The 24,539-nt window shown below is 46.1% G+C and overlaps 2 protein-coding genes across 4 annotated transcripts in view; one reads left to right on the forward strand and one right to left on the reverse strand.

Moving 5' to 3' along the window:
- The first annotated feature begins 499 nt into the window (after positions 1-499).
- Positions 500-23,885, forward strand: GP6 (glycoprotein VI platelet). Of its 3 annotated transcripts, none has more exons than XM_019437898.2 (8): positions 501-677; positions 4,907-4,942; positions 5,065-5,322; positions 7,827-8,111; positions 14,114-14,167; positions 16,983-17,042; positions 20,833-20,883; positions 21,401-23,885. In XM_019437898.2, exons 1-8 carry the CDS (start codon positions 644-646, stop codon positions 21,634-21,636), a joined length of 1,014 nt encoding a protein of 337 aa, XP_019293443.2. In that variant the 5' UTR covers positions 501-643; the 3' UTR covers positions 21,637-23,885. The 3 variants fall into 3 exon arrangements, with proteins under 3 accessions (XP_019293444.2, XP_019293443.2, XP_053761740.1); XM_053905765.1 differs by having other exon boundaries at positions 629-677; positions 5,102-5,322; XM_019437899.2 differs by lacking the exon at positions 4,907-4,942 and having other exon boundaries at positions 500-677.
- The window catches only part of NLRP2 (NLR family pyrin domain containing 2), a 31,308-nt gene continuing 30,643 nt past the window's right edge, over positions 23,875-24,539 (reverse strand). Inside the window, exon 9 of the mRNA XM_053906461.1 lies at positions 23,875-24,244. Coding sequence (XP_053762436.1) covers positions 24,106-24,244 — 139 coding nt within the window. The 3' untranslated portion in view covers positions 23,875-24,105. The remainder of the gene's footprint in view (positions 24,245-24,539) is intronic.

The raw sequence follows: 24,539 nt of genomic DNA on the forward strand, positions 1-24,539 counted from the left end.
GGTTGTCACAACTGGAGAGGGTGTTGTGCTGGTGATATCTAGTGGATGGAGGCCAGGGATACTGCTGAACCTCCCAGAAGCACAGGACAGCCCGTCCCTACATCGACAATCACCTGGTCCAAATGTCAATAGCACCGAAGTTGGGACACCCTGTATAACCTCTATGATAACCTCATCAGCCTCAGCATTTTGCACTCTTGATTCCAGCCACACTGTTCACTTCCTGGTTACGCGAAAATGCCAAGCTCTTTGCCTCATCGAGGCTTAGGGGCATGCTAAACATGCTGCTATTCCTTCCTGAAAACTTCTTACCGCCGGGGATAATCTCAGATGTCCAACGGAAAGCTCCATGAAACCATCCCGTGAAGGAGATCCTTTAGCTAGCATTCCATCTCAACGTCTCAGGAGGCAGACACAGTACCACCTTGGGCTGGTGGGAGAAGATAAACGAGCTTCTGCGAGCTTGTGAGCAAGTCACGCTACTGAGGGGACGTCTCCAGCTTCATGAGCCGCAATTAGGAAAGGCCAGGCTGCTGGGGGAAGGGAAGAGAGGGTTCTGGATCCTCACCACATCCTGTGTCTCTGCTCCCACTCCCTGCAGCCTCCCTCCTGGGCTACAGAGCTCTGGACGGGCTGAAGGACCATGGCCCCGTCCCTGTCTGCCCTTCTCGGTCTCGGTGAGTCCTGAGGGCTGTTCTGGGAAATGCCGCGGGACAGGCAGTAGGCTGTGAGACTCAGAATGTTTTAAAACATTGGATCGGAAATGGATTTCAGGGCAATTCGGGGGACCTATAAGGTCCCTTGTTGGGTGGGAAAACAGGGCCCCAGGGAGGTGGTGTTTGTCTGTTGCTCTGTTATATTCTCTTCATGGCTCGGTTGGGAACTGTACGGGTCTTCGGCTTGGGGTTCTAACTTTGTCTCTATGTACCATGTTTTAAAAATGGACTTGGTGACATCAGGACTAGATTCTGTCAGCAAACCCTGCAGCACTGGAGGAAATAATCTGCCATTCGCAACAACACAGATGGACCTTGAGGCCATGACGCTAAGTGAAATAAGCCAGGCGCAGAAAGAAAACACTGCATGATCTCACATATATGTGGCACCCCAGAAAGTCTAGCTCACTAAGGCCGAGAGAGTAGACCAGTGGTTGCCGGGGGTTGGGTGGGGGGGAAACGAGGAGGTAGATGGACAGAGAACAAACTTCCAGTTATAAGATGAATGAGTTCCTATTTCTCCAGAAGAACATTCTTGCTAAAAGGACAGAGGCTCCAAGGGGCCAAGCAGGAAGGAACAGCTGTGTTCTGGGGATAAGAAAACGCCATGAGCGCAAACTGCCTGTCAGTCATTCGTTAACACACCCTCATGTAACACTTACTATGGGCTGGGTGTTATTCCATGGGTTTTTTTTTTTAATGTTTGTTTATTTATTTTTGAGAGAGAGAGAAAGCACAAGCTGGGGAGGGGAGAGAGAGAGAGAGAGACAGAGAGAGAGAGAGACAGAGGGAGGAGGGCAAGCAAGCACGGAATCCAAGAACCACGAGATCATGACCTGAGCCGAAGTCGGAAGCTTAAACAAATGAGCCACCCAGGTGCCCCTCGACTAATTTTTTTTTAATCAGTTAGCTTAACAATTATATTAATGTTCACCTATCTCATCTTTACTCTGGTATGTGTTATAGCTCAGTAATTTTGCTTAACAGAGAACAGCTACCTTTGCCCTATCCCGATGTTACCTCACTTATCCTCTCACCGTGGCCGCTGCTATGAGCTTACTACAGAAGCTTAGCACATCTCAGGTGGACTATGCATTAAGATTCTGTTTTCCTCATCCACCGGTGTCTCCAATTCTTTTTTTTAAATTTTTAAAAATTTTTATTTATTTTTGAGAAACAGAGTGTGAGTGGGGGAAGGGCAGAGAGAGAGAGAGAGAGAGAGAGAGAGAGAGAGAGAGAGAGAGACGGAATCTGAAGAGGCTCCAGGGTCTGAGCCATCAGCACAGAGCCCGACGCGGGGCTCGAACTCACGGAGTGTGAGATCATGACCTGAGCTGAAGTCGGGCATCCAACCGACTGAGCCACCCAGGTGCCCCCGTGTTTTGTTTTGTTTTGCTTTGTTTTTTTAAACAGACATTTAACTCACCTCTTCCCCACAGCACTCTGAGTAGGTAGGGGCTATTATTACCTCCATTTTATGGAGGAGAACACTGAGGCCCAGAGGGATTAAGGAACTTGTTTAAGGTCGTGTATCTAGAACTTGAATAAACTAAAGAATCTGGTGCCACGTTCACATTCTTTACCACTAAAATATGCTGCTGGTGTTAGAATCTACCTCCTACTGGCTGCAGGACAGTGGACAGGAGACTGTCTCTATAGGCTGATCTATAAAATGGGGCTTACAGCGGTCCCTAACCGGTAGGATTGCCGTGATTCAGAGTGCATACAGGAAGCGCTCAGAAGGGCACCTCGAATACCTCCAGTCACGTTAGAAGGTTGCAGGGAAACCCATGGAGAGGCTGAGAGGGGCTTGTGTCTTGGGCAGTGGACAAAGATGTGGGTAGAGCGTGGGTATAGGGAGCAGAACCCGGGGCTCAGAGGGGGGCTGGAGATAAGCAGTCATCCGCTGAGCCCTGGAGTCAGGGATCATCCAGGTTCAGCCATTTCCCATCTGTGTGAGCTGAGAGAAACTGCGTCGCCTCTCTGTCCAGCTTCCTTATGTTTATAATCAAAACGATAACTACTCCCCCTTCTAGTGTGTGCGCATGTGTGCATGAGTGTGTGTGTGTGTGTGTGTGTGTGTGTGTGTGTGCGCGCAAGGATAAGGGTTACCAGACAAAACACAGCAAATCTCAGGGAAATTTAATTTCAGAGAAACAACAAATAATTTTTTTAAGCCTATGTATATCCTATGCATCTCATGGGTCACACTATAAAAAAATATTCACGGTTTTTCTGAAATTCACATTTAAGCGAGAGTCCTATGTTTTTATTTGCTAAATTTGGCAATACTGGTGAGACTAAAACAGGAAATGCTACCAACTCAGCCGAAAGATTAAAGGAAAAAAAAAGAGCCTTAGCTTGAGAGAAAAAAGGCAGCTGTTCAATGTAGAGAAGGTAGAAGGAAAATGGGGGAAAGGCGCCTCTAAGGGAGAAAGCGGAATTCATAGATTATACAGGTTGACAGGTGTATAAAATTACATGGGAGACTATTGGGAACCGTGTAAAGAATCAGACATTAGGCGGGTGCCTGGGTGGCTCAGTCGGTTAAGCGGCCGACTTCGGCTCAGGTCATGATCTCGCGGTCCCTGAGTTCGAGCCCCGCATCGGGCTCTGTGCTGACAGCTCAGAGCCTGGAGCCTGTTTCAGATTCTGTGTCTCCCTCTCTCTGACCCTCCCCTGTTCATGCTCTGTCTCTCTCTGTCTCAAAAATAAATAAACGTTTAAAAAAATAAAAAAAAAAAAGAATCAGACATTAGGGTCAAGGAAAACTACGAGGATGGACATAAGCCAGGCAAATAGTGACTCTAGGAAAAATATACAAGGCCAATACTACAATCCTCAGGCATGAATAATATTTGTTCACTCATAATAATGCAATTATACTTAAAAGTTTACTTATTTATCTTGAGAGAGAGAGAGACACAGCATGAACGGGAGAGGGGCAGAGAGAGATGGAGAGAGAAAATCCCAAGCAGGCTCTGCTCTGTCAGTACAGAGCCTGACACAGGGCTCAAACTCACGAACCATGAGATCATGATGGAACTGAAATCAACAGTCGGGGGCACTCGACTGAGCCACCCAGGCACCGCCCCCCCCCCCGGGATATGGGTTAAAACAGTGGGGAATCCATGATTAACACACCTCCAGATCTCTTGACAAGATATAATGCAACAGACCCCATCTGGATCTAATGCACAGCATGGTGATAAAGCCAATGGTGCTGTGTTGCAGAAAATCCTAAGGTTTCTCACCACAAAAAAAGAGAAATGGTAATTATGTGACATGATGGAGGTGTTAGCTAACAATGTGGAGGTAATCATTTTGTGATATATAAATGTATCAAATCAACACACACACACACACACACACACACACACACACACACACGCCTTCAATTTATACAATGTTATACACCCTGCACACAGCGCCCTTTTCAGAGAGAAGGTAATTCTCTTTATGGTTGCCAAAAGTGTGTGCATTAGGAGCAGGGCAAGGAATCTCTGGTTGGCTTTTTAAAAATTGTGGTTGGAGAGCCTGGGTGGCTCAGTCGGTTGAGCGTCCGACTTTGGCTCAGGTCATGATCTCCCAGCTCATGAGTTAGAGCCCCACGTCAGGCTCTGGGCTGACAGTTCGGAGCCTGGAGCCTGCTTTGGATTCTGTGTCTCCCTCTCTCTCTGCCCCTCTTCTCCTTCACACTCTGTCTCTCTCAAAAATAAATAATAAAAACACTAAAAATATAAGGATTGTGGTAAAATAACAAACAGCATAAAATGTATCATTAATAACATTTACTACATTCACAATGTATACAACCTCCACCGCTACCTCTATCTTGTTGCCAGACGTTGTAACCACTCTCAAAGGAAACGGTGTCCGTGACAATCCCCTTTCGATCCCCCCTGCCCCCAGCCCCTGGCAACCACACATCTACTTTCTCTGGGCAGATTTACTTATTCAGCACGCTTCAGGTAAATGGAACCCTACAATATGCAGCCTTTTATGGCCAGCTTCTTCCGGCCCTTAAATTATGTGTGTGTGTGTGTGTGTGTGTGTGTGTGTGTCCTCAAAAAAATAAAAAATGAGGACAAGAGAAAATGGATGCATGCAAATGTCTTACCACCTGCTCTGCAGGTGTGAGTGTGGGCTCTGCGAGGTCCTAGCGTTTGGTCCTTTTCTTCTCTGCTCAGGGCTGTGTCTGGGGCAGGTGGTGCAAAGTCGGCAGGGTGAGTCCTGGATCCCTCTGGGTTCAGCCTGCACGGGGGACGGGCGGGCGGGCAGGGTGAGGGCCCCGGGAGGAGGGGTCTGTTTGGAAGGCGCCCTCCACCAGGCTCCCCTTCCCTTCCAGTCTCTCTGCCCAAGCCCTCCCTCCACGCCCTGCCTAGCTCCCTAGTGCCGCTGGAGAAGCCGGTGACCATCCAATGCCAGGGGCCTCCGGGTGTGGACCTGTACCGCCTGGAGAAGCTGAGGTCTGGGAAGTATAAGGATCAGGCCGTCCTCTTCATACCGGCCATGAAGCAAAGTTTCGCCGGGTGCTACCGCTGCTCCTACCAGAATGGGACCCGCTGGTCTCCCCCGAGCGACCGGCTGGAGCTGGTGGCTACCGGTACCTGGATGGGTGTGTGTGGGGGGGGGGGAGGGGGTGGCTGCACCTGTGGCCTGGGGGCTCCAGGAAGGCCAAAAGGGGGATGGTAATGACAGTGAACCCCGAGTCCCAGGGGCCCGGATTAGTTAGGATGGGGCGAGTAGGGCCCTAGCCTTGCCCATGCATTTAGGGGAGGTGCCGACCGCCCGCGGTGATCCTCATAATATGTCTATGTAATATCTTTCTAAAACAATCAAAATCAACGCAAAAACATTCACGCTGAACAAAATATCATGCTTTTTTAAAACGTTTTATTTTTTGGAGATGGAGAGAGACAGAGGCATGAGCAGGGGAGGGACAGAGAGAGAGGGAGACACAGAATCCGAAGCAGGCTCCAGGCTCCAGGCTGTTAGCCCAGAGCCCGGCCTGGGGCTTGTACCTATGAACTGGGGGATCATGACCTGAGCCGAAGTCGGTGGCTTAACCCACTGAGCCACCCAGGTGCCCTCATATCATGCTTTTAAGTAAAGGCAGAACCTGGCAGTGTGTTTTCAAACCATATCTGAGCCTGATGCAAAAGGAAATGGGTGTAGGCTCTAGCCACATTCTTTTTTTTTTTTTTAATTTTTTTTAATGTTTATTTCTGAGACAGAGAGAGACAGAGCATGAGTGAGGCAGGGGCAGAGAGAGAGGGAGACACAGAATCAGAAGCAGGCTCCAGGCTCTGAGCTGCCAGCACAGAGCCCGACGCGGGGCTCGAACTCACAAACCATGAGATCATGACCTGAGTTGAAGTCAGTCTCTCAACCCACTGAGCCACCCAGGCGCCCCTACTCTAGCCACATTCTAATGCATTTTTATTTTTTGATGGTATAAAGTGTTTGCAGCTTAGGCTTTTATTTCTAATATATTTTTTAAATGGTTCTATTCCAGATAGATTTTGAAAATATCATTGATGAGTTTGCTTCCACGAAAGCCAGGAGAGTCTGATGATAATAAATTCTTTTTTTGGGGGGGGGGTAGGGGGAGGAGAGTGGTACAAATGAAATAAACTTAGAATAATTCACGAGTTTTAATAACTTGGTTTTTCAGTATTTTTTTCAACTATGTTAATAGTGTGGAAAAAATTAACCATAGAAATACACAAAAGTGGGGCACCTGGGTGGCTCAATCGGTTAAGCATCCGACTTCAGCTCAGGTCACGATCTCACAGTCCGTAAGTTTGAGCCCCGTGTCGGGCTCTGGGCTGACAGCTCAGAGCCTGGAGCCTGTTTCAGATTCTGTGTCCCCCTCTCTCTCTGCCCCTCCCCCGTTCATGCTCTGTCTCTCTCTGTCTCAAAAATAAATAAACGTTAAAAAAAATTAAAAAAAAGAAATACACAAAAGTGTTTTGAACCTTTTGCCTCAGGCTCCACTAGGCACAGTTGGAATCCTTGTTTAAAATCTTGATATTTTGTTCACTATGAATTATTTGCATTAATTTTGGTTTGACGAATGCATTGAAATATTATTTATCTTCATTGCTGAGGGTTTTTTTGGCACCCCTTTAAACTTCGCCTAGCCTAATCCCTGAGCCAGCGCAGTGGTCCGTATGCCCCACGCAAGGGTACCCGCTTTGCCTTTGGGGCTGACTCAAATGCTACCTTCTCATTAAGTATATCCCTTCCTATTCACAATTGCCTCCAAGTTTAATTTTTTCATGTTTATTTATTTTTGAGAGATAGAGAGAGAGAGAGGCAGAGAGACAGAGGGAGACACAGAATCTGAAGTGGGCTCCAGGCTCTGAGCTGTCAGCACGGAGCCCGACGCGGGGCTCGAACTCATGAACAGCAAAATCATGCCCTGAGCTGAAGTCAGATGCTTAACCAACTGAGCCTCCCAGGCGCCCCTCTGCCACTTAGTATATTATGGTTTTGGGCAAGCTATTTAGCATCGTACACCCAAGTTCCCTTTTTAAAACCGGGGTATTCATAGCGACGAATTCACTATGCTTTTGTGAGGCTTCAATGAGGCGATATGAGTCATAAGCTTGGAATGACCCCTGGAAGCTGGCATTTTGATACAGGTTTACAACATAGACTGTGTTCTGTAACACTGGCTTGCAGTGTGAGATGAGCTTCAGTTATTTTGTTACTACCATCATAGTTGGGGAGCTGGTGATCCAGTAGGCACTCTGCTAAACGCTTGATACATAATGCTTCATCCAGCCATGCCCATTTTATAGTAAAGAACACTGAGGCACAGAGAGAGGGGGAGACTCATCTCCAGGCGCCCCCCCTTCCCCCCCCCCCCCCCCCCCCCAGCTCCTCGGTGACAGAACCAGGATTTGAGTCTGGGCACTGTGATGTGACTCTGGTCACCCTCTCTTAAACTTTTTGTGAGCAGGTAGCAGGGCGAGTGCGTTCTCTAGGAGGGAAACACCTGCCAAGTTCCCTAGTTCTTAGGAGGTGGGGGGACCTTCCCATACTCAGGCCTGACACGCTGGCCACTGTCTTTAATACCAGAGCTCTCTTTTTCTTCCCCAGGAGTTTACGCCAAGCCCTCGCTTTCAGCCCAGCCTGGCCCAGCCGTGTCCCCAGGAGGGGATGTCACTCTACAGTGTCGCAGCCAATACGGTTTTGACCAATTTGCTTTATACAAGGAGGGGGACACTGGCCCCTACAAGGGACCTGAGAGGTGGTACAGGGCCGATTTCCCCATCATCACAGTGACTGCTGCCCACAGTGGGATCTACCGATGCTACAGCTTTTCCAGCCAACACCCATACCTGTGGTCAGCCCCCAGCGACCCCCTGGAGCTTGTGGTCACAGGTGAGGGAGGTGCAGACCCCGCCTTTCTTCCGCAGCCCTTGCAAACTCTGCTGGAAGTTCCAGGGGGAGGGACCAGCAGGTGCACAGGAGGTGGGAGACCAGGAGAAGCCTGAGGCGTTGGAGGGTGTATTCGTTTCCTAGAGCTGCCTTAGCAAATCACCACTAACCCACTGTCTTAAAATAGCCCAAATGTATTTATTTGTAATGTGTATTTATTTATTGAGGGGGGGGGGAGGGAGAGAGAGAGAGACAGAATGAATACAGAGCAGGCTCTGCACTGCCAGCACAGAGCCTAACGCAGAGCTTGAACTCACGAACTGTGAGACTGTGACCTGAGCCGAAATCCAAAGTCAGACTCTCAGCCGACGGGGCCACCCAAGTGCCCCCACAAATGTATTATCCCCTTCCGCTTCTGGAGGTCAGGTCCCAAATGGGTCTCACAAATGGGACAAAACAAAGCCGTCAGCTGGGTTGTGTTCCTTCCAGAGGCCCCAGGGAGGAATCTCTCCCCTGCCTCTTCCAGCTGTTAGAGGCCCCTGCATCCCTTGGCTCCCGTGGTCCCTCCCTTTATCATGAAAGCTGGCAGTGTAGCATCTTCAGTCTCTGACTCCTTCAGTCTGACTCCTTCAGTCTCAGACTCGTCTGCCCCTCTCCCCCTTCTGCTTCCATTTTTAAGGACACTGCGATTACACTGGGTCCACCTGGATAATCAGGATAACCTCTGCACCCCGACATCCTTAAGTGCACCTGCAAAGTCCCATTTACCATGCGAGGTGCCGTATTCACAGATTCTGGGGGTTAGGACACGAGCATATTTGAGAGGTTGTTATTGTCTCTACTACAGAGTATATATACTAGAAAAAATAATTCTTAATACTACAGAGAATGCCTTGTGTCTCATCTAGGTTTCAAAACAAACAAACTTAAAACACACACACACACACACACACACACACACACACACACACACACACACAAGCAAGTAGCAGCAAAAAACATAGGGAAGTGACTTAAAAAGTGTCCGTGTTCCAGGAAGGAAACTGACTCCCTTCATACAGTCACCATCCTTTCAGCCTTTCTTATTCGTAAGAGTCGAAGTGCGAGGTATCTTTACGACAAAGCCTGCCGCTAAGCCCTTTGCATCAACTGATACAAATGTAAAAACCATTGTTGATACTTTATGATCACCACTGTTTTGTGGTTATGTGCCTTTCCAAGTATCGAAGCAACTGAATTATTTAAAGTTTGTTTATCTATCTATCTATCTATCTATCTATCACCTATATTTAAATTCAAGTTAGTTAACATACAAGGTAGTCTTGGCTTCAGGAGGAGAACTCCGTGATTTAACTCTTACTTATGACACCCAGTGCACATCCCGAAAAGTGCCCTCCTTAACGCCCATTTATTAAAAAAAAATCTCTAATAATCTCAAGCCCCATCATGGGGCTTGAACTCACCACTGGGAGACCAAGAGTTGTGTCCTCTTCTGACTGAGCCAACCAGGCACCCGGCAACTGAACTGTTTAAAATGCCCCAATGTACAAAAGAGTGATGATTCTATCTATTAGCGAGGGGAAAATTCTCCTTCTGGTCCTCAGTGGATGAATAAAGTTAGTACAGGGTAAAATGAAAATGTATTTGTACTTAGACTTATTTTCATTGAAATCTAGCTAGTGAGGTCATTATTCACTACAAATTGCCTTCCATTCTTTTTTTTTTTTTTTTAGTTTAAATTTTAGTTAACATACAGTGCAATATTGGTTTTGGGAGCAGACTTTAGTGATTCATCACTTACAACACCCAGTGTGCATCCCAGCAAGTGCCCTTCTTTTTAATTTTTTTTTAACGTTTATTTATTTTTGAGACAGAGAGAGACAGAGCATGAACGGGGGAGGGTCAGAGAGAGGGAGACACAGAATCTGAAACAGGCTCCAGGCTCTGAGCTGTCAGCACAGAGCCCTATGCGGGGCTCGAACTCACGAACTGTGAGATCGTGACCTGAGCTGATGTCGGACGCTTAACCGACTGAGCCACCCAGGTGCCCGCAAGTGCCCTTCTTAATGCCCATCAGCCGTCTAGCTCATCCCCCACTAACCTCCTTCCATCAACCTTGTTTGTTTTCTATCGTTAAGAGTCTCTTGTGGTTTGATTCCCTCTTCTCTTCCCTCACCCCTTTACCATCTGTTCATCTGTTTTGTTTTTAAATTCCACATATGAGTGAAATCACAGAGTATTTGTCTTGCTCTGATGGACTTGTTTCACTTAGCATCATACACTCTAGTTCCATCCATGTTGTGACAAATTCTTTTTTTTTTGTACAGCTGTGTTATTGAGGTATGGCTTTTAGACCTAAAAGGTTACCCCTTTTGGGATGCCTGGGTGGCTCAGTTGGTTAAGTGTCTGATTGTGGCTCAGGTCACGATCTCACGGTTCATGAGTTTGAGCCTCGCGTCGGGCTCTGTGCTGACAGCTCGGAGCCTGGAGCCTGCTTTGGATTCTTTTTTTTTTTTTTTCAATTTTTTTTAATGTTTATTTATTTTTGAGACAGAGAGAGACAGAGCATGAACGGGGGAGGGTCAGAGAGAGGGAGACACAGAATCCGAAACAGGCTCCAGGCTCTGAGCCGTCAGCACAGAGCCCGACGCGGGGCTCGAACTCACGGACTGCGAGATCATGACCTGAGCCGAAGTCGGCTGCCCAACCGACTGAGCCACCCAGGCGCCCCACCTGCTTTGGATTCTGTGTCTCCCTCTCTCTCTGCCCCTCCCCTGCTCCTGCTCCGTCTTTCTCTCTCTCAAAAATAAATAAACATTAAAATTTTTTTTAAAAAGTTACCCTTTTTAAGTGTCCACAGGTTTTAGTAAGTTCATGGAGTTGTCCAACCATCACCACAACCCAGTGTTAATCCATTTCCATCACCTCTGAGGGGTCTCTGGAGCCTGTTTATAGTCGTTTTCCATGCAACCACAAATCTACCTTCTAGTTCTATAAATCTGCCTTTTTTGGGGGGGAGGGAGAGGGGAGTTTCATATATATGGGGTCCTATAACATGCAGCCTTTTGCGACTGGCTTATTTCACTCGGCCTAGTGTTTGTGAGTTTCGTGCGCATTGTGGCAGGTATCCGTCTTTCATTCCTAAAGCGTGCCTCTTTCCAAAGAGGACAGCGTAGTTCATAAAGAAAATGGGGTATATAACACACAATGGAAGAGCTGTCACGCAGCCTTAAAAAGGAAGGCGATCCTGGCATGTGCTCCAGTATGGATGAACCTGGAGGCTGTCACACCGTGTCAAGTAAGCCAGTCGCACAAGGACATATACTGTCTGGTTCCACTCACATCAGGCATCTAAAAGTAGTCAGCATCACAGAGGCAGAGAATGGAGAGGGGGTTGGCAAGTCAGGCGAGGAGAGAAGGGGAGTTAGTGTGCAATGGGCACAGAGTTTCAGTTTTGACAGATGAAAGAGTTCTGAGACTTCCCGCACGACAATGTGAATGTACGTAATACCACTGACTATACACTTAAATGTTTAAGATGGTACATTTAATCTAAGTGATTGTAACTGCCCTTAAAATAACACGAACATTCAAAGGAAGACACTTCTGCGTTTTTGCTGTAATACTCAGAGGCATTTTCTTCTAAGTATTGGTGTCCTTTCCCACCACATGCCTCCTACCACATCTTTTTTTTTTTTTTTTTTATGTTTATTTTTGAGAGAGAGACGGAATCTGAAGCAGATTCCAGGATCTGAGTTGTCAGTACAGAGCCTGACATGGGGCTCGAACCCACGAACCATGAGATCATGACCTGAGCTGAAGTCAGACGCTCAACCAATTGAGCCACCCCGGTGCCCCTCCCTTAACTTTTTTAACTAAACAAATGTAAAAATGGAGATATAAGGGACGCGTAACACTGTATAAGATGTTAGAGCAAGCTGATTTGATACATTTATATATTGCAACATGATTACCACCAGAGCATTAGCTAACCTCTCCATCCCCTCACGTAATTGCCTTTGCTTCTTTGTGGTGAGACCATTAAAGAACTAACCTCTTGGCAACTTTTCTGTAATACGGTGCTGCTGACAGTAGGCTGTGCATTAATCTCCAGGACGTATGTTTACCTACCGGTTGGGGTTTGCAAGACTTTATACCTTTGCCCTCTTTTGAGCGTTTGCCAAACCACAGCAAGAGGAATCCTTTCAGAAGAGCTTGTCAAAATCAGATGATGGTCATGCCTTTGCTTGACTCCCTGGCACTCACTCCTCTCCAAGCCCCTCCTTTGCCTGATTGCCTGACCTACTGCCCCTCCCTCATTTACTCTGCTGTAGATACGCCAGCATCTTGTTTTTTTTCAAACACTCTTTTTAAATTGAAGAATTGACATACGATAGTGTGTTAGTTTCAGGTGTACAACATAGTAATTTGATACTTGTATGCATCATGCAACGGCCACCACGATAAGTCTGGTTACTGTCTGTGACCATATAAAGTGGTTAGGATAGTATCGACTACATCCTATCTTGCTTTTCCTTGAATATGCAGGCTCGTTATGTCCTCAGGGACTTTGCACTTGCTGGGACACTTTCTCCAGATATTCTTTTATTTTTATTTATTTTTAAATGTTTATTTATTTTTGAGAGAGAGAAAGAGAGACAGAACCTGAGTGGGGGAGGGGCAGAGAGAGAGGGAGACACAGAATCCGAAGCAGGCTCCAGGTTCCGAGCTGTCAGCACAGAGCCCGACGTGGGGCTGGAACCCACGAACTGTGAGATCGTGACCTGAGCCCAAGTCGGACGCTTAACCGACTGAGCCACCCAGGCGCCCCGCCCAGATATTCTTACGGCTCATTCCATTTCTCCTTCAGGCCTTCAGTCAAAAGTCCCATTCTTGCCTCTCTGATGCACTCTGGTACCTTCTCTGCCTTAATTTTTCTCCATGGCATCTACACCTGTGCATACATCATACCGATTTATGGTATTTATCATCTGTCTGACCCCGCCTCCTGGAATGTGAGCTCCAGAACATAGCAGGTGCTTAGCAAATTGGAATGTGAGCTCCAGAAAGACAGACGTTAACTTCTGTTTTCTTTTCCGCTGTATCCCCACCCCCACCCATAGCTCCCAGAACATAGCAGGTGCTTAGCAAATAAACCACTAATCCTCCTGCCTCTATAGATTTTTTCCTTTTTTGGGTCCCTGTTCACTTATTGCTTTTTAAATTGCATATATTTCAAAAGTGCCTATGCTGTGGCTGGTGCTTTGCTGGGGACTGCTTGAAACTCTATATGGTATTTCTCTCTCTCTCTCTCTCTCTCACACACATATATACACACAGACACCTAATACTTACATATAGTAATTAGAGCCAACACTCTTCGAGATGCATCCAGCACAACATGTATAGTCGGGACTGTGATGTGCGTTATGAATTAGACGTACATGGTGCTGTTAGGAGCTAAAGAGGAAGCAATTTGGGAAGGTTTCTCTGAATAATCAATGTCTGGTGTGGATCTCAGGGCAGAGGAAGAGGTAACCAGGTGGGTGGAGTAGTGAGATGGGCTGCAGGCATATAGGGTCGTGTGAGCAAATGTCCTGGGGTAGAAAGGGGCTGTGTCTTGTTATACAGCCATCACCCTTTCTCCCTGTATCACCTCCCCCGTCCCCACATGTATCCACAGCTTCTGCCTCTTTATCTACTTTTCCAGGACACAAGAGTCAGTTTTACTCCAAGGGACGAAGTAAGGTGCAGATCACAGAGATCCAGGAAAAGGGACAGAACAGGGGTTTGAAGAGCAAGGAAGGCAGCTACAGGGGTTGTCATTATTAATTAGCCCTCCGAATGTGCTAGGTGTGCTATTTAATACCCGTGACAGTCCAGTGATGTGACCTTTCTCATATTCCTTTTCTAGGTGAGGAAACTGGGTCACAGAAATGCTTCATTATTTACTCAGGACCCACAGCTGACACAGCACAGAAGTCTCTCTTTTTCTGATTTCCTAGGGACTTCTGCGACCCCCGGCTGGTTACCCACAGAACCACCTTCCTCTGTGACAGGTAAATTCTGGAGGATTCATCCTGGTGTCTGGGGTATAGACCCACAGACCCCTTCTTTTCTTTCTCCCCTTTATCTGTACTTCTTAATTTTTAAAAATTTTTTTTAACGTTTATTTATTTTTGAGTCAGAGAGAGACAGAGCATGAACGGGGGAGGGTCAGAGAGAGAGGGAGACACAGAATCGGAAACAGGCTCCAGGCTCTGAGCTGTCAGCACAGAGACCAACGCAGGGCTCGAACTCATGGACTGTGAGATCATGACCTGAGCTGAAGTCGGCCGCTTAACCGACTGAGCCACCCAGGCGCCCCTCTGTATTTCTTAATTTAATTCACTTCTCTCTTTCACACATTTGATATATTTAAAAATTGCTTATTTCTGCCTATAAAGAAGGCGAGTATAATAATGTATGTAACAATATTAGATTTTAAAAAAATGTTTTTTTTAATTTATTTTTGAGACAGAGAGAGACAGAGCACAAGCAGGGGAGGGGCAGAGAGAGAGGGAGACACAGAATCCGAAGCAGGCTCCAGGCTCCAAGCTGTCAGTCCAGAGCCTGAATCAGGGCTTGAACTCATGAACTGCCAGATCATGACCTGAGCTGAAGTCAGACGCTTAACTGACTGAGCCACCCAGGCACCCTTCGTGGACTCTAGTTTTTGAGTCTCTGATTCCGTTGGCCAGTGGTTCTCAAAGATTAGGGGGCCTGAGAATCACCTGGAGGTGATCTAGGTTTCTGGACCCCATGAGTTCCTGATTCAGAAGGTCTGCGGTGGGGTCCAATTATGTCCATTTCTGACACTTTTCCAGGTGATACGGATGCTGCTGATCTGGGGATGTCACTTTGAGAACCACTGGATTAAAGTTTGTGTGAGCCATAGTGTGCCCCCATCTTCAAAGGCATCTCAGTGGATTACAGTGTGTAGGATACCCGCCTGTGCCTTAAGAGATTGTACATCAGGCTGTGGCATCTCTAGCATTCCCTGTGTGTTGGGGATAGACCCAAATCCCAAGGAATAGAAGCAGGCCGAAAAGAGCCAAGGAGGAGGAGAAAGTGCTGACATGTGAGGTTGAGAACAATATGGGGGCTGTCATGCCAAATGAGGCACACTGTGTGTGTGTGTGTGTGTGTGTGTGTGTGTGTGTGTATTTCTCATTGGAATTTTAAAACTTTCAAGATGTAGGTCCACAAGAAGTTACAAAGACAATACAGAAAGATTTCATGTATCCTTTGCCTACATTTCCCCGGTGGTTACATCTTGCATAATTGTAGTTCGACATAAAAACTGGGAACCTGACCCTGACACAATATTTGTATTCAGTTCTCCAGCAATGTATCACATGTGTAGATCCGTGTAACCACCACTGCACTCAAGATACAGAACTATTCCATCCTGGAAAGATATCCCTGAGGCTACCCCTTTGTAGTTACATGCACCCTCTCCCCTCCTACCCCTGGCAAGTGCTAGTTTGTTCTTCTTAATGTCATTTTGGGAATGTTTTGCATAAATGGAAAGGTCCACATAGCATGGAATGTTTTGAGGCTGCCTTTTCTCACTCAGCACAATGATCTGAGGTCCACCCAAGTTATTATGATTATCAACAGTGTGTTCATTTTTATGGCTGAGTAGCATTCCATGATATGCACATACTGCCTGTTTAATCTAAATTCAACCCAAAATTTATTTTTTTAATTAAAAAATTTTTAACGTTTATTTATTATTGAGAGACAGAGAGAGACCCAGAGCATGAGCAGGGGAGGGGCAGAGAGAGGGGGAGACACAGAATCCCAAGCAGGCTCCGAGCTGTCTGCACAGAGCCCGACGTGGGGCTCGAACGCACCAACTGTGAGATCATGACCTGAGCCAAAGTCAGACGCTTAACTGACTGAGCCACCTAGGCACCCCGACGACCCAAAATTTATTAATGAAACTCACAGGAAGAGAAATAACGGAGAACCCATAATATCCAAGCTCTTTTTATACCACAGATAGGTGAGCATAAGCTAGGCTTTGATGAGCTGACTCTGCCATAATAAAGGACCTCGGAGACTTTCCCCACCCTCAATAGGAGCTATATATTTATAGGTTGAGGGGTTTTAGGAAATATTTTGGTGCCCATGGAATCGGGAATGTCCCTGGTTAAGAAAATGACCTTAGGAGGGAGGGGAGCCTCTTATGCTCAGAGACTGATATCAGCCACTGAGCTTGCACAGACCTACTGATCCATTTCTTATGTTTTTAGTTGAGTTGTAAGTCACATACCATGAAATTCATCATACCCACCAGAATGCTAATCAATAATAATAATAATGCACAGCAGTGTTGGTGAGGATGTGGAGAAACTGGAACTCTCAGACACTGCTGGTGGGAATAAAAAGAGCCACGGCTGCCATGGAAAATGGTCCAGCCATTTTTTCAATGGAAGAACTGTCACATGACCTTATCACAGAACTACCACAGGACCCAGCTATTCCACTTGTTGGGATATAGCCCCCCCAAAATTTAAAAAATGAAAGATGTTCATTCACACAAAAACCTGTACATAAATGCTCATAGCAGCGTTACTCATAATAGCCAAAAAAGAGGAAATAACGTAATGCCCATCGATGGATGAATGGATCCATTTCTTACTAAGCCACTGATAGAAAACAACATGTTCTTACAGCCCTTCTGTGTTTGTTTCTCCTCAGTGTCTGTACAAAGTGTGTCAGAGAAAGGGGTTGCAGGAAGCCCAGATATCTCAGAAGGGGTATGGAGTGTAGGGACTCACTGGGAAGACCTGACGTGATCCACTGTCTTATTACCCTCTTGTTTAGAATTCCCAGAAGCCTCCAGGCGACTGAACATCTCATTTATCAACAAAGGCTCCACAACTGGTGAGTAACCAGGCACTCAGAGCCCAGCAGAAAAGAGTATGAGAACTGGTTTCTCTCTCATCATCTAGGGCCGTGGGCTTTTAGTCTGCTTCAGGAAACCACCTGACTTGTCCAAGGAAAATCCTCGGTCTGAGGATCAAGGATGGGATAGAAGTGGGCTCTGAGCTTGGGGACAGAGGAGCATTCTGGATAATGTGGCCGTTTCAAAGATGGCGGAGCCAAGGTTATGATGGGAAGACCATCACTCATTCCTACACACTGCTCTTCTGACTTTGCTGTGGTCCACGTGTGTAATCTTGTTTCCTAATGCTCAGTGCATCCTCTTACTAACGCAGTCCCACACAACATGCTTCCCTCATGCTGTAGTTCTCTTTCCCCCTCGCTTTTCCTGGAAAAAGTCTCCATTTCTGTTGAGACAAAAAACCTTGGCAGATCCCCTGAGGACAGGTTAGATATCTCTGCTCTACCCAACTCTAGCTCTCTGGTAGACTCCTGAGGCCAGCAAGTTCTTTCTAACACCCTGGTGAGATTCTCCACCATCCTGTTTCAAAATAGCCTTCTGGGTTCCTGAAGATGACGAGAAGGAAAAACGGGCAGAAGGTTTATTTGAGGAAATTATAGCTGAAAACTTCCTTAATCTGGGGAAGGGCACAGACATTGAAATCCAAGAAGCACAGAGAACTCCCACTGAATGCAACAAAAGCTGGCCATCACCAACACATCATAGTCAAATCCACAAAATACACAGAAAGGGAAAGAATCCTAAAAGCAGCAAGGGAAAAAAAGTCCCTACCCTACAAGGGAAGACATCAGGTTCGCAGATCTGTTCACAGAAACCTGGCAGGCCAGAAAGGAGTGGCAGTATATATTCAATGTGATGAATGCTTGTGGAAAATATGCAGCCAAGAATACCCTATCCAGCAAGGCTGTCATTCAGAATACAAGGAGAGAGAAAGTGTTTCCCAGACAAACAAAAACTGAAGGAGTTTGTGACCAGTAAACCAGCCCTGCAAGAAATATTAAAAGGGACTCTTTGAGTTGGGGGGGGGGGACCCAAAAGTAACAAAGACTACAAAAGGCCAGAGAACATCACCACAAACATGAAATCCACAGATAACACAATGGTGCTAAATTCGTATCTTTCAGTACTCACTCTAAACGTCAATGGACTAAATGCTCCAGTCAAAAGACACAGGGTATCAGAATAGGTAAGAATACAAGAACCATCTATATGCTGCTTACAAGAGACTCATTTTAGAGCTAAAGACACCTGTGTATTGAAAGTGAGGGAATGGAGAACCACCTATCATGCTAATGGTCATCAAAAGGAAGCTGAGTAGTCATACTTATATCCAACAAACTAGATTAAAACAATTTTTTTAATGTTTATTTATTTCTGAGACAGAGAGAGACAGAGCATGAGAGAGGGAGGGGCAGAGAGAGAAGGAGACACAGAACCCAAAGCAGGCTCCAGGCTCTGAGCTGTCAGCTCAGAAGCTGACGTGGGGCTTGAACTCACAGACCGTGAGATCATGACCTGAGCTGAAATCGGACGCTCAACCGACTGAGCCACCCAGCTGCCCCCAACGAACTAGATTTTAAACCAAAGACTGGGGGCGCCTGGGTGGCTCAGTTGGTTAAGCGGCCGACTTCGGCTCAGGTCATGATCTCGCGGTCTGTGAGTTCGAGCCCCGCGTCGGGCTCTGTGCTGACAGCTCAGAGCCTGGAGCCTGTTTCAGATTCTGTGTCTCCCACTCTCTGACCCTCCCCCATTCATGCTCTGTCTCTCTCTGTCTCAAAAATAAATAAACATTAAAAAAAATTAAAAAAAAATAAACAAAAGACTGTAGTAAGAGATGAAGAAAGGCACTGCATCATATTTAAGGGGTTTATCCAACAAGGTCTAACAATTGTAAATATTTATTCCCCCCCAACTTGGAAGCACCTAAATATATAAATCAATTAACAACAAACATAAAGAAATCATTGATAATAATACAGCAATAGGAGGGGACTTTAACATCCCACTTACAACACTGAACAGATCATCTAAGCAGAAAATTAAACTATTAAACTAGTCTCAAACTATTAAAAAATATATAAATGGAAGGAAAACTTCCAAACACCTTCTACAAGGCCAGCATTACCTTTCTTTTTAAATTTTTTATTTTTGAGAGAGAGAGAGAGAGAATATGAGCAGGTGAGGGGCAGAGAGAGAGGGAGACACAGAATCTGAAACAGGCTCCAGCCTCTGAGCTGTCAGCACAGAGTCTAACATGGGGCTCAAAGCCACAAACTGTGAGATCATGACCTGAGCTGAAGTCAGATGCTACAGCATCTGAAATTAACAACTCAGGAAACAATAGATGTTGGTGAGGATGCAGAGAAAGGGGAACCCTCTTGCACTGTTGGTGGGAATGCAAACTGGTGCAGCCACTCTGGAAAACAGTATGGTGGTTCCTCCAAACGTTAATAGTAGAACTACCCTATGATCTAGCAATTGCACTACTAGGTATTTATCCGAAGGATACAGGAGCGCTGATTCAAAGGGGGCACATGCACCTTAATGTTTATAGCAGCACTATCGACAATAGCCAAAATATGGAAAGAGCCCAAGTGTCCATCAACTGATGAATGGATAAAGAAGATGTGGTATATATACACAATGGAATATTACTCAAAGATAAAAAAGAACGACATCTTGCCATTTGCAATGATGTGGATGGATTTAGAGTGTATTATGCTAAGAGAAATAAGTCACAGGAAGACAGATATGTGATTTTACTCATGTGTGTAATTTAACAAACAAAAACAGACGGACATATGGAAGTGAAAAAAAGAGAGAGGGAAACAAACCATAAGAGACTGTTAATGACAGGGAACAAACTGAGGGTTGATGGGGGGGATGGGCTAAATGGGAGATGGGCATTAAGGAGGACACTTGTTATGATGAGAACTTGTTATAGGTATGTGATGAATAACTAAACTCTACTCCTGAAACCAATATATTGCACTGTATGAAACTGGAATTAAAAAAAAAACTAAAAGAAAATCCTTCTGAATTCCTAATCACCCTTAGGATATAGCTCAGGCTTCTCAGCTTAATGTTCAATGCTTTTAAATCCAATGCCATTAGATCAGCCACTGTTGATTCCTTCAGTCTTCATTCCTCATGCAAACCTCAGCCATACAGAGTCAGATGAAGCTCTTCTGGGTACTCGACATCTCTTCGTGACCCTGAACCCAAGCCACTAGCTCTGCCTTTCCTTCCATTTCCTCATGGCTTCAGTCCCTCAGGAAACCTTTTCTGACACTGGGTTATGCAGTTTCCTCTGTCCTATGGACTACCTATTACACCGATTTTCACAGTATATTAAAACATGCACCTGTCTGATGAGTACAGCTGAACACCTGGAAAGTCTCTGGGGATACTTGTGGAGTGACAGAAGGAGGGCTAGCATGTATGGGGTGCTTATGTTATATCAAGCACTGCGTCTCATGCTGTTATTGTTATTGGCTTAATTTTCACATTAACCTGTGATGCATTATAATTATTTTCACTGGACAGATGGGATAACTGACTCAAGACGTTGAGTCACTTGGGAGAGGCTCCACATCTAATTCGTGATGGATCTGGGGTTCAAATCTGGATAGCCTGACTCTGTAGTTCATGCTTTTCTTAGAGCCATGAGGTTTTGCCTCCCAAGTGCATATTTTCAGGATAGGGGCAGGAACAGGGCTAGAGGAGATGGTCTCTTTAAACTGCCCCCCCTCCCTTTTTGACTCCCAGAGCCTTCCAGGAATATCACCATCTTTCCAAAGGGGTCAGACTCTCCAATTGGTGAGTAACGGGTCCTCCCTGGACCCTCCCCATTCCCATTCCTGTGTCTTCCCCTAAAGCCGACTGCTTTTCCTGTATGAAAGCTAAGGCTCTATGATCTTGGGTCCTGGTGGGTAAAATATTAAGGGTAAATATCAGCACTTGGAACTCAGAATTGATCATTAACATTGGGGCGGGGGAGAGGTTGAGATTTTCTAGAGGATCAGAGAAGGATAAATTCCATCCATCTCTTCTTCTACCCCTTGTAACAATCTTTTCTTCTGCAATTAGCCAAATAACCAGAGAGCGACTGTGTGTGGGGAGGGAAAGTATGGGAAGAGGTGATGTTTAGAGAATAAGTATCCAGCCTTGGTGAGGAGGGGAGGGGGCTTCTAGTAAGGAGACTGGCATTGTAGGTAGCAGAGAATAATAGGATCTTAGATGAGGGTTATGGCTACGAGGAACGCAAGATGTCCCTTGAAGTGGGTCCTGAAGATGGGCTTTTATAACCTGCTCTAATGTCTCTTCTCTCCTCCAGGTCTTGCCCAGCAGCACTACACCAAGGGCAATCTGGTCCGGATATGCCTCGGGGCTGTGATCCTAATACTCCTGGTGGGGATTCTGGCAGAAGACTGGCACAGCCGAAAGAAACCCCTGCTGCACTTGGTCAGAGCTGTCCACAGGCCACTCCCACCCCTTCCACAAACCCAGAAGCCACACAGTTGGCAGGACAAGGGTCGACCAGATGGCTATACCCATGGGTGCCACAACTAGAACCCCAAGGCTTGGCTATATCTGTGAGACAGGGATTGTGAAGACCATGTGTGGAATGTAAGATCAAGAGGGTAGGGGCTGTGGCTGTGGAGAAGGAGGGCCATGGGGCCCCTCCTTGGTGCCCCATCAAAGAGCTGTTGAGCCAGTGTCTATGGCTTTCTGAGGACTCCCTTCACTTGGGATTAGAGGTATCTAGAGGATGTTACCATCTCCTTGCTCCTATCTGGCACATTGTGGATCTAACGGGACCACCACACTGACCTTTTCCTTCAACCTTTTCTGATACATGTTCTGGATTGACCTCCAGTGTCCTCAACACTCACAGCTGACCTTGTTCTATCCTCTGCACAAAACCCTCCCACATTTCCCCGTTAGCCCCTGTGCTTTCTCCGCATATCCACGAATATAAACCTATAGCTCAGATGGTTAATTCAGACTAGTACTCATTTCCTGAGCCCATCAGCCTAGCTTCTCTCCTAACCAGAAACATCTGGTCACATGTGGGAGCACTCAGGTCTTGCCCCACCATACCCATGCCTTCCCACCCTGAGATGTCCTTCTCTTTGGTCCCAAATGCCATTTCCTTGGACCTGGTCTCTGGATTCATAAATTTATGGTCACATCCTCCTCCTATCTTGCTCCATAGTTAATAACCACACTCACAGATGGGGCGCCTGGGTGGCTCAGTCGGTTAAGTGTCCAACTTCAGCTCAGGTCATGATCTCACAGCCCATGGGTTTGAGCCCCACAACAGGCTCTATGCTGACAGCTCTCTGCCCCTCTCCCACTCTCTCTCTCTGTCTCGGATGCGTGCGCACGCACACACACACACACTCTCTCTCTCTCTCTAAAATAAATAAAAATACTAAAAATAATTAAAAAAAAAAAACAACCACACTCACAGAATCTCTAACTCACAGGAGGAATGGGCAGAGCATCTGTCCCTAAATTAATTATGTACACAGGCTACTCAGTTTCTTTTCCCTTAAAGGGGGGTTGGCTAGATTACAGTGGATGTCAACCTTGGGACATCTTGCACAGCATCTGAAGATATTTGGGGGCAAGGGGAAATGCTGGTATTTAGCGGGTAGAGAGTAGAGATGCTTCTCTTTCTCTCTCTTAACAGAACATACTCTTGGTGAGAGATACACTTAAGATAACAAAGGATTATCTGGTCCCAAGTGTCAATAACGCAGATCTTGAGAAACTCTTGGCTAGCAGACGCTGAGGTTCCTTCCTAGCTTTTAAAGAATAGTATGCCTCTATTTCTTCTTCTTTTTTTTAAACCATTTTAGAAAAAATGTTTATTTTTGAGAGAGAGCGCGAGCAGGGGAAAGGCAGAGAGAAAGGGAGACACAGAATTGGAAGCAGGCTCCAGGCTCTGAGCTGTCAGTGCAGAGCCTGATGCGGGGCTCAAACTCCCGAACCGTAAGATCATGACCTGAGCTGAAGTCAGACACTTAACTGACTGAGCCGTACAGGCGCCCCTCTATTTCTTAACAACCCCATCTGCTCCTACTAAAGGCACTCACGAAACCTCAGACCCTGAGAATGAAGATGCTCTAGGAAAAACCTACATCCAGCTGAACAAGAGGCCTTGAGACAGAAACAGAAGGAAGGAAACCTGTGGGAAAGTCCAGGGGCCCACGCTGTATGCAGTGATATCACAGAGATGATACACAAGCACGTTCAAGGGCGGTTTGAAGGGGACATCTGGGAACGTGGTGTATTTGGTGAGAATGATGAACCGATGAACCCCGGGGATGAAACAGGAAAGTAGGATGACTGAAAGAGTAATTGACAAATTAGCGCTTAATAAAAAAGTGATTCTTAACAATTAACTGCCTTAAGGAATTTTGGGATTCTGTAGGTCACAATGAGATAAGGAGGGCTAGATGGGGAAAGGGCTACGCACACCATGAACTTATGTTTTCTGTAAGGGGGGAATTGTTAAAAAGTTAATAAGAGCAATGATGTGATCATGTATGTGCTTCATTGAAGTGCTTAAGAATGCTACAAAATATCGTAGGATTTGTAGGAGAAATACTCTTGATGAGGAATACCTATAGATAGCTATCCATGCAGGTCAAGAAATACCAGAGCCAGGCAGTGACTGGCAAAGTGAACAGACCGATGGGATCACAAACATTTCTGTCCCCTTTCCCTGCTGGGTTAGGTTCTCCCCAAATTAAGTATCTTGTGTCTAAGTTTGGTCAGAATCCATTAATAAACATAACCTCCTTCATGAATGCTTTCACCTTTATTTCTCTTGATAGACTCGAGATATAGACATTCCACCCATAACAGGGGTAAGTCACTTGTGTGTGCTTTATGGAAGCCAAAGGCACCCCCCCAAGGCTAAAAGAACATCTGGCCCCATACCTAACATCACTGAGAGGGCTCAGAGGAAGTTCCCCCATCACCTTGACAACCTCAGACTTTACTGGAGAACCAAGAACTCCAGGGGATTCAGAAAATGAAGTCATGTGAAGAAGGTCGGTTATTGTTTGGATCTTGCTTATCACTCTCAATGGTCAGTTGTGGGTCACTTTCTTGGACTTCTTTCAGCAGCTTCTGGATTCGAGGATCAGATTCATCTATCCTCAACCTGGAGGTGCAGCGGGAGTGAAAAGAAGGTTTCTTGTTGCTTCAAGGAGGCTAATTCCAAATGCCCAAGAGCCTGCAAGTGTCATGCTTTACAAGAGAGGCAGTCTTTATTGATTATTCTGTGCCGCAAAGTAGGGATCCATATTGATTTGATAGGGAACAAGAGATAATTCCAGGCTAACACCGTAATGGTTTTAAGATGACTGCATGATCTCAGACGATTCTCATATTATTCTTGGAGAGACAGAACTAAATCACAGACATTTCCATCAACTCCAACACCTACCTACTCCACA

This window comes from Panthera pardus, unplaced genomic scaffold (assembly GCF_024362965.1).
Source record: "Panthera pardus isolate Hobbes unplaced genomic scaffold, ASM2436296v1 HiC_scaffold_18, whole genome shotgun sequence".
Taxonomy (NCBI): domain Eukaryota; kingdom Metazoa; phylum Chordata; class Mammalia; order Carnivora; family Felidae; genus Panthera; species Panthera pardus.

Coding starts and splice junctions, on each gene's coding strand:
- GP6 (XM_019437898.2), top strand. CDS start 644: ATGGCCCCGTCCCTGTCTGCCCTTCTCGGTCTCG. Junction 678..4,906: donor GTCTGCCCTTCTCGGTCTCG/GTGAGTCCTGAG, acceptor TTCTCTGCTCAG/GGCTGTGTCTGGGGCAGGTG. Junction 17,043..20,832: donor CAACAAAGGCTCCACAACTG/GTGAGTAACCAG, acceptor TTTGACTCCCAG/AGCCTTCCAGGAATATCACC.